This window comes from Eimeria tenella, genomic scaffold, assembly GCF_000499545.2.
Source record: "Eimeria tenella Houghton genomic scaffold, Eth_scaff334, whole genome shotgun sequence".
In the NCBI taxonomy this organism is placed as follows: domain Eukaryota; phylum Apicomplexa; class Conoidasida; order Eucoccidiorida; family Eimeriidae; genus Eimeria; species Eimeria tenella.
The window spans coordinates 531-9,968 of NW_013544369.1; the positions used below are offsets into that span (position 1 = coordinate 531).

The following is a 9,438-nucleotide window of genomic DNA, read 5'->3' on the forward strand; positions in this document are numbered from 1 at the left end:
CTTGCTGCTGCTGCTGCTGCCGCTGTTCTTGCTGCTGCTGCTGCTGCAGAAAAAGAGCCGCCGCACAAAAAAAGGCGCTGCTGCTTCGCGGAAGGGAGCAGCAAAGAAGAGCCATGCAAAGGCCGCTCGTCCTAGCACAGCAGCAGGCCCGAGAGCCGCCCCTGCTGCTGCTGCTCTTGCTGCTGCTGCTGCTGCTGCAGCTGCTCCTGCGAAGGCGAAATGACGGCAGCAAAGAAGAGCCTAGCGCCAGCAGCGGGGACTCGCTATACAACAGCGGCAGTTTCAAGAGCCGCTGCCGCCCTTGCTGCTATAGCTGCTCCCGCTGCTGCTGCTGCTGCTGCTGCTTCTGCTGCTGCTGTTGCCAAGACAAAGCGACAGCAGCAAGCTGCTCCGTAATGCAGCTGGTCTTCGTGTCCCTTCGAAGATCTTTTCGCTTTTATTTAAATTTCGTTTTTCCTTTATTTAAATCTTCTGCTTCCATCTGCTGCGCACTCTACGACGGGCTCTGTGCATCAGCAGCAAGTGCAGCAGCAGCAGCAAGTGCAGCAGCAGCAGCAGGTGCAGCAGCAGCAGCAAACGCAGCAGTAGTAGCAACAGCAGCTAGCATTGCAGCAGCAGTTGCAGAGCGCCAGACAAAAAACGGAAGCAACAGAGACAAGAGCCTGCAAGCGAGTCTTTTGTTCGGTTTTTCTCCAATAAAATAAATGTTAAAACTAATTAAATTAATTTAATTAATTGCAAGTATTTGCTGCTGCCTCAACTCCGGCCTTCCGCTGCTGCTGCACGCAGCCAGCAAAACCCCAAGACCCAGCCAAGGAGCAGCAGCAGCAGTTGCTGCTGCTGCTGCTGCCTGTGCATGTTACTTAGTGTTGCAGTATACCCTTGCTGGAGTCCCCCCCTGAACCCTAGCTGGTGGGCCCCTTGGGCCCCCATTAGGGGCCCCATGGGGCCCCCATGGGGCCCCCTACAGGGCCCCCATTGGGGCTTCATAGGGGCCCCGATAGGAGACCTCGAGGGTCCTTTGCTGGGGCCCCACCAGATGTTCTATGGGGCCTCTTCAGGACCTTCTGGGGCCCCTCACGGGGCCCCCCCGAGGCCGTAGGAAGTCCCCACTGAAGTCCCCAATCTGCAGCATCTGGGGCCCCTCTTTCAGGCCTTTAGGGATTCCTGGAGGCCCCCCTAGGGCCCCTAAAGCCTCCCTGGGGCCCCCTTGGGGCCCCTAGGAGCCCCAGTGGGGCCCCCCGGGGCCACGTGGGGGGCCTCCTGGGGCCCCTGGGGCCCCCGTGGGGGCCCCCCGGTGGCCCCTTGGCTGACGGGGTTAGTGGGTCAGTGGGGGCCCCCCTTTCTCTCTTGGGGGTTGGGTTGGGTGATGGTTTCGTCGATGGAAAGCAGCAAACAAGCAGCTTCTGTTGCTGCAGCAATTGCATGCTGCTTAACTGCAGCAGGTTCCCAGACATGTGCTGCCATGGAGTCGACGATCCCACCCCCCACACAGTCCACGCCCATCCAGCACACCTCTGCGCGCACCCCACACGCAACGCCCTGCTGCTGCTGCTGCTGCTACTGTTGCTGCTGCAGCTGCTGCAGCAGCAAGTGCAAAAGCACGCTGCTGCAGCGTGCTGCTGCTGCAGCAGCGTGATGCAGCTAAAGCAGCCTGCTACTGCTGCTGGGGAGGCTTGCTGCTGCTGCAGTCTGCTGCAGCAGCAGCAGCCTGCTGCTTCCTTTTGTCTGTTTGCTGCTGCTTCTGTCCCTATCTTTGTCGTGAATTTACTGCTGCTGCGTCTAAGTGGTCTACGTGCTGCTGCCCAAACCCTAAACCCTAAACCCTAAACCCTCGGCTGACCGTTGCTGGCTGCGGCGTGTTTCTGGCGCAGGCGGTTTAGGGTGTCTGTACAGTCGAAACCCGCGTTCCGCGTTAGCGCTTTTGGAATTGCTTCGAGAGCTTTTGCAAAAGATCTGAAAACTAATTGTTGTTTTCCCGAAATTCCCCGACTTATGTCCCGAATGTGGCGCGACAGCGCCATCTGCACACCAAACACAAACCCTAAACCCTAAACCCTAAACCCTAAACCCTCCGACGCCCACCCGCCCGCGCCTGCGCACCCTCTCAGCGACAAACCGCCTCCTCAACGCCCAACCCCAAACCCTAAACCCTAAACCCTAGACCCCAAGCCTCCAACGCGAACCCTTTATATAGTAAACCCCCGAGCCCCGAACCAACCCCCAACCCCCAAACCCTAAACCCCAAACCCTAAACCCCAAACGCTAAACCCTAAACCCGAGACCCAAACCCTCCCAACCCCAAACCCTAAACCCTAAACCCTAGCTCGCCTCGATGGCGCCTCCTCCTCCAACGACGTTGTGGGTTTTTGCTGCTCTTCGAACCACCATGATTGCGTCATTAAGAGACCTTTCTGCTTCTTCCAAAAACTGGGGGGCCCCCCCCCGCAGCAGCAAAGTTGCAGATTGGGCCCCCGGGCACTCGCTCAGCAAGTTGTACCGTTCGCTCCCCACCTGCACCTCCTCAAAACGCCCGCAGCTCCCTGCAGCAGCAGCAGCAGCAGCAGCAGCAGCGGAGGAGCGGGGGAAGCAGCAGCGGGAGCAGCGGGGCAGGAGCGGGGGAAGCAGCAGCAGCAGAGCAGCGGGAGCAGCAGCAGGTACAGCAGCAGCAGCAGCAGGAAAGGAAGAGTCATTATTATTGTTGCTCCTCTTAAAGGGAGGTGAGGTGTCTGCAGACCTAAACTTAAAAACATCCAAGGAATATGCACTTTCGGCGAAGGGCAGATGGCCGCAGCAGCAGCAGCAAGTGCAGCAGCAGCAGCAGCATGTGCAGCAGCAGCACCAAATCTCTACAAATATTGCCGGCCTTGAGTGATTCGGGTGAAGCCAAAAATTAGCCGAAAGAAAGCACAGAAGGGCCAAAAATAAATACAAAAAAGAAACAAAAAAGATGGAAAAAAAACAAAAAAGAAACAAAAAGAAATAAAAAAGAAACAAAAAAGAAACAAAGAAGAAACAAAAAAGAGACAAAACAGGAACAAAACAGAAACAAAAAGGAGACAAAAAAGAAACAAAAAGGAGATAAAAAAGAAACAACGAGGAGACAAAAAAGAAACAAAAAAGAAACAAAAAGGAGACGAAAAAGGGACACGAAAGGAGACAAGAAGCACCAAAAAGAAACCAGGAAAAGAGAAAAACTTTTGCAAAAGAAACCCCTGTTGCTCAGCACTTAGAGCAGCAAAATGGGTAAAACAAACAGAAAAAAAATCCGGAGAAAGAGGAGAAACAAAAGGAGAAGAAGGGGCGAAATGTGGGGCGCCAAAAGGGGAGAAAAAGGGTCAAAATGGTACAGTTTTCGTACCCAAAACGTCGGGAGAAAGACCATAAACTGTGGACTGGATTTTCGCGCCTGTGGCCTTCGCGGCCCTTTCCAAGTCCGCCTCTTCGACTCTTCCCGCGCAGAAGACTTCGCGGTCCGCGAAGAACTGCGTGGCGAGGTCTCCTGAATTAATAAATAATAATGGATTAAATGGATTAAATGGAGCTTAAATGATTAATTTTATTTTGTTTTTATTCAAATGGTCTTCGGTTTCGCAAGGGCTTTTTTTGGAGGGCTGTGCAGCCCCGGTAGGCCAAAAATCAGACCACGAAGGATTGTTTTAGGGAGACAAAAATGTTCAAAAGGGGATAAAAAGGAGACAAAAATGATAAAAAAAAGAGGAAAAAAAGATAAAAAGGAGACAAAAAAGAGACAGAAAAGGTGACAAAAAGGAAGAGAAGGGGAAGCAAAAAGGGCGCGAACAAGAGACGAAAAAGGAGACAAAAAAACAGACAAAAGAGGATAAAAAAGGCGAGAAAAACGAGGAAAACGGCAGAAAAAGGATTGCTAAAAGGAGACAAAAAGGGACAAAAGAAGAAACAAAAGGAAGACCGAAAAGGAGACAAAAGGAGATCAAAAAGGACACAAAAAGGGACAAAAAAAAGGACAAAAAGGGACGAAAAAGGAGACAAAAAGAAGCAAAAAAAGCAGACCAATGGGCAGTTTGGAAAAGACCACTGTGGCCCCGCTGTCGACGATGGCCTGGAGCTTTTCGTAAATGATGTCCCACTCCGCGTCAATCAAAGACTGGTAATCCTGAAATAGATAAATAAATAAATAAATAAATAAATAAATAAATAATAATGACTTAATTGTTAATTAATTACTTAAAACTGCAATTAATTGCGAACTATTTGAACCCAGCGGCGACCGCAGCGCATAGCCCGCGAGAAAAAGAAAAAGAATTTAAGTTATTAAAAAGATTTAAAAAAGGCATCACAAAGATTTAGAGAAGATATTAAAAAGATTTAAAAAAATATTAAAAAGGATATTAAAAAAGAGATTTAAAAGGACTTTAAAAGGGCTTAAAAGGCCAAAAAAGAGGTAAAAAGGGCAGAAAAGAAGCCCAGCGTGCCGGGCGGGCGGAGCCCGTAAACCCCAAACCCTAAATTAGGGTTTGCGACCTCGGGGTTGTCGACGCGGATTTCGGCGTTCTCCTTCTCCGCCTTGAGCTCGAGCTCCAGGTTCAGCAGCAGCACCTTGGGACTCTGCTGCTGCTTCGGCTGCAGCTCGAAACCCGCGTAAGAAAAAGTCTTTTTGAAAATTACTCCTTTCACCAACTTGCTGTCTCCCAAACTCCCCCCCCCCTCTTTCTTCACCCCCAGCAGCTCCCGGCTGCCCTCCGGGCCCACCAGCTCCACCGCGTCCACCACCAGCTGCACGCAACGCGCACCCGCTGCCTGGCTAGCTGGCTAGCTAGCTGGCTAGCTGGCCGGCTAGCTGGCCGGCTAGCTGGCTAGCTGGCTGGCTAGCTGGCTGGCTGGGTGGCTAGCTGGGTGGCTAGCTGGGTGGCTGGGTGGCTAGCTGGGTGGCTAGCTGGCTAGCTGGGTGGCTAGCTGGCTAGCTGGGTGGCTGGCTGGCTAGCTGGGTGGCTAGCTGGCTAGCTGGGTGGCTAGCTGGATAGGTAAGCTGGGGAAGTAGCTAGCTAGCTAGCTAGCTAGCTAGCTAATTGGGCAGCTAGGAAGCTAGGGGGGTAGCTGGGGATCCAAGTAAACAGCTAGCTGGCTGGGAAGGTGGCTATCTGGCGAGGCGGCTATAGCTAGCTAGGTGGCTAGATAGCTAGGTGACTCGCTAGCTGGCTAGCTAGCTAGCAGACAGGAGAAAAAAGGACACGCAGCTGCTGCGCTCCAAAGCCAGAGCATCAGCAGCAACAGCAGCAGCAACAGCAGCAGCAACAACAGCAGCAGCAGCAGCTTGCCTCTGCGAAGTAGCTCCTGTGGGCAGAAAGCAGTTTGGAGTTGAGGGCCGTCTCCGCGCAGCGAATCAAAAGCGCCCGGCGATTCCTGCAGCGCAAACAGCTAGCTAGCAAACTAGCCACTCAGCCAGCTAGCTAGCTAGCTAGCTAATTAGGTAGCTAGTTAGCTAGCTAGCCAGCTAGTTAGCTAGCTAGCTGGCCAGCCAGCCAGCTAGCTAGCTAGCCATCTGAGCGCGCATTTACGTGAACCTGCCAGTAGCTAGATCTCTACTGGCCGGCTAACTAGCTAGCTAGCTAGCTGGCTAGCTAGCTGGCTAGCTGGACATCTGGCTAGCTAGCTAGCTGGCTAGCTAGCTAGCTAGCTGCTGGCAGCTCACTCTGGGCTATGAGTCGCGAGGCAGACTTGGATCTCTTCGATGCGCTGAAGAGCCTGAGAGGAGAAGTAGAAGAAAAAATAAAACAAATCCACTATTACTGAAACCCTAAACCCTAAACCCTAAACCCTAGAGAAGCAATTAATTACATAATTCACTAGCAGCAACTTGGCTAGAACAGACAGTGCGAAGGCGACAATTTGGGCGAATCCAGCGCAGCTTGAAACCGAGACGCACGCAAACCCTAAACCCTAAGCCCTAAACCCTAAACCCTAGCTCACGAGGTCCCTGGCGGCTCTGAAACCCTTGACAATGACTTGAGGGGCCATTCCGTCTTCAATGAAAGTTTTCGCTTCTTGCAAAAGCTCTCCCGCCAAAACCACCACCGAAGTCGTACCGTCCCCCACCTGCCCAAACCCTAAACCCTAAACCCTAAACCCTAGGTAGGGCTGCGGCCGCCGGCCCGGGGTCCGCAGCGCCCCAAACCACCGAAACCCCAAACCCTAAACACTAGTAAGCTTTGCTGTGCAACAGCCTGCGGCGCCAACTCCCCGCCCTTCCGCCCCAAGCCCTAAACCCTAAACCCTAAACCCTAAACCCTCGCCGCCAGATCTTCGCTCTGCGCGCCCGCCGCCGCCGCACCCTGCACCCCCAACCCGCTACGCCTTCCGCTTCCCCCCACCCGCCCACCCCTAAACCCTAAACCCCAAACCCTAAACCCTAAACCCTAAACCCTAACCTCGAGGTCCTGGCTCTGGGCAACGTCCACTAAAAGTGCTGCTGCAGGGTGTTTGACCTGCAGCAGCTTCAGCACTGTGGCTCCGTCGTTTGTGACTGTGGCCACTCCGTGTTCCCCCTCTATCAGTTTGTCCATGCCCCGCGGCCCTGCAGCAGCAGCAGCAGCAGCAGCAGCAGCTGCAGCAGCAGCAGCAGCGGCGGCAGGGAAGGCGCGCGGCAGCGGGCGCCGCCGCCACGCCGCCACTCGCCCGCAGGCGCCAGCTGCAGCGTGCAGACACAGAGCTGCTGCTGCAGCAGCAGCTGCAGCAGCAACCGCAGCAGCCACAGCAGCAGCAGCAGCAGCAGACCTAGAGTGGACCTGACGATGTCGACGATAACCTGGCAGGCATTTATGTTGCTGATGATTTGGCTGCGGCCCTGCGAGGTGTCTGCTCCCTCCTTCAGCAGGATAATGGGCGCGTGCTGCAGCAGCAAACAGCAGCAGCAGCAGCAGCAACAGCAGCTGCAGCAGCGGCAACTGCAGCAGCAGCAGCAGCAGCCAGGGCAGCTGCAGATAACCAGCAGCAGCTGCTGCAGCCCCGCCTCAGGAATGCAGCAGTAGCAGCAGCAGCAGCTGCTGCTGCTCCAGCACTGTGAGCTGCTCTGCTGCTGCTGCACCAGCGCCAAAGTGCTACAGCACGAGCTGCAGCAGCTGCTGCAGCACTGGCTGGTGAGACACAAGGGTCAGCTCGTGGGGCACGGTGGAGGGGGCGAGAGGAGACAAGAGACAAGTGCTGCTGCAGCAGCAGCAGCAGCAGCAGCACCGGGGGCGCGAGGTGTACGTACACCTGGGGCTTACCAACATGTGACTCATTTTCGAAGCTGCTTCTTATCACTTTATTTATTTCTGCAAATTAGTCAAGAGGAAGGGGCCCCGCGCAAGGACCCCGCAGCCACAGACAGCAGCAATAGCAACTGCAGCAGCAGCAGCAACAGCAACGGCAGCAGCAATAGCAGAAGCAACGCCAACAGACGCGGCCAAAAAACACTAAAAATCGAACCAGTCCCTCGAGGTGTACATACACCCCGTGCAGCAGCAGGAGCAGCAGCACCGCCACAAGACTTCATCGGGGCTGCTGCTGCTGTTGCTGCTGCTGCTCCTGCTGCTGCTGCTGCTGCCCCCCAATGCCAGAACCAGCTGTACCAACAGCAGCAGCAACATGCCTACTTACACACAAAGCAGAAACTTCTTTTAAATGCATCAATTCAACACTTAGGAGCTTCTAGATTTCCCTAGATAGCCGCAGCAGCAGCAGCAGCAAACCGTATCCGCCCTCAGCAGCAGCTGCTACTGCTGCTGCAGCGCCTGTTGCCAGGGTGAAGCCTGCGGCAGGAAATACTTCTCAGGGCTTTGCTGCTTCAAAATTAGCGCCTCAACAACTCAACAACAGCGCAGCAGCAGCAGCAGCATCAATTAGCATCTGCCACGGAAGGCTGCAGCAGCTATCCAGAGCTGCTGCAACAGTTGGAGCAGCTGCTGTTTCCAGCAGCAGCAACAGCAGCAGCGGCAGCTGCCTACGTGGTAGCAGCAACAACTGCTGCGACCGTAGCAACGATAGCAGCGGCAGCAGTCGCAGCAGCAGCAACAGCAACAGCGGCAGCAGCAGCAATTCACGTGTCAAGGAAGACGCTGTGGAGCAGCAGCTGCTCCTTGGATATTTCCTCCGTTGCAGCAGCAGCAGCAGCTGCAGCGTCTGCTGCAGCCGCTACCTAGCCTGTGCTGTGCAGCAGCAGGGAGACAGAGCTGCAGCAAAGAAGGAGCAGCAGCGGCAGCAGTTGCAGCAGCAGCAGCGGCAGCAGTCGCAGCAGCAGCAGCAGGATTTGTATAACAGGAATCAGCGAGAAACGAAGAACAGCACCGTCTGAAACCGGGCAGCTGCAGCAGCAGCAGCAGCAACGGCGAAACCAGCCCTCCAAACAACAGCAGCAGCAGCAGCAACAACAATGGAAGAAGCAGCAGACCGAACCGATATTGAGGTTGCAGTGATTGTCGGATGCCCAACAGGCGAGCAGAAGAGACATCTCAGGGTTTAGGGTTTAGGGTTTAGAGTTTAGGGTTTAGAGTTAAGGGTTTAGGGTTTAGGGTTTTCGGTTTTCGCGTTCAGACGAGGCTCTGCTGCAGAAGCAGCATGAGATCTACTGCGAGGACGTGGCAGCTCTCCGCAGCAGCAGCAGCAACAGCAGCAGCATCCCTGAGCTGCAGCAAGAGTCTTTCTTAGCAGCAAATGCAGCAGCAATGGAGGTTAACAGCGGCGACTACACCACTTGGTACTTGAGGCGGAGGTTTCTAACCCTAAACCCTCAATATCTGAATCAGGATGAGCTGCGTACGCGAGGGTTTACAGCTAGGGTTTAGGGTTTAGGGTTAAAGGGTTCAGAGGCCATTTCTCTGCGCATGAATCAGCTGCTTTGATTTGTGTTTGGCGTTGGCTGGCTATTCAGCTGCTCAGGGTTTAGGGTTTGTTAGGGTTTAGGGTTTAGGGTTTAGGGTTTAGGGTTTAGGGTTTGGGCGCGCAGGGTTTTGCCGGGAAGTGTGTGCCTGGAACTTGAAGAACTATCAGGCGTGGTTTCACCGGCGGTGGCTGTTTGACAAGCTCTATTCTGCTGCTGCTGCTGCTGCTCCTGCTGCTCCTGCTGCTGCAGCAGCAGCAGCAGCAGCAGCAAACGACCTGTTCCAGGAGGAGTGCAGCAGCTTGAAAGCAGCAATTGCCAAAGACCCCAAAAACTACAATTCGTGGGCCCACAGGTCGGGCCTTTTTATTTATTATTTAATTTATTTAATTAGTTCAATTAATCAATTAAATTTGTTAACCTAATTGATTAATTAAATTAATTAATTAATTTAACTAATTTACTTGATTAATTAATTAATTATTTTAACTTCTGCGTCTTTTACTGGGTCTTTTTGCTCCTTCTCTTCCCCATCATTTCCCATTTATTAATCACAGATTAAAACTTATTTATTTACTTATTCATTATTTATCAATTGATTA

The 9,438-nt window shown here is 53.4% G+C and overlaps 2 protein-coding genes across 2 annotated transcripts; one reads left to right on the forward strand and one right to left on the reverse strand.

Moving 5' to 3' along the window:
- Positions 1-1,326: 1,326 nt before the first annotated feature.
- On the reverse strand, positions 1,327-7,259 carry ETH_00028605 (TCP-1/cpn60 family chaperonin, putative; the record flags this gene model as incomplete). Its single annotated transcript, XM_013379489.1, has 10 exons — positions 1,327-1,517; positions 1,844-2,024; positions 2,332-2,543; positions 3,362-3,502; positions 4,033-4,135; positions 4,504-4,755; positions 5,950-6,075; positions 6,408-6,553; positions 6,754-6,868; positions 7,245-7,259. 10 exons carry the CDS (start codon positions 7,257-7,259, stop codon positions 1,327-1,329), a joined length of 1,482 nt encoding a protein of 493 aa, XP_013234943.1.
- Positions 7,260-8,439: 1,180 nt separating this feature from the next.
- Positions 8,440-9,035, forward strand: ETH_00028610 (uncharacterized protein; the record flags this gene model as incomplete). Its single annotated transcript, XM_013379490.1, has 3 exons — positions 8,440-8,473; positions 8,551-8,770; positions 8,963-9,035. The coding sequence occupies 3 exons, from the start codon at positions 8,440-8,442 to the stop codon at positions 9,033-9,035; spliced, it is 327 nt and encodes a 108-aa protein (XP_013234944.1).
- Between the last annotated feature and the right edge of the window lie 403 nt (positions 9,036-9,438).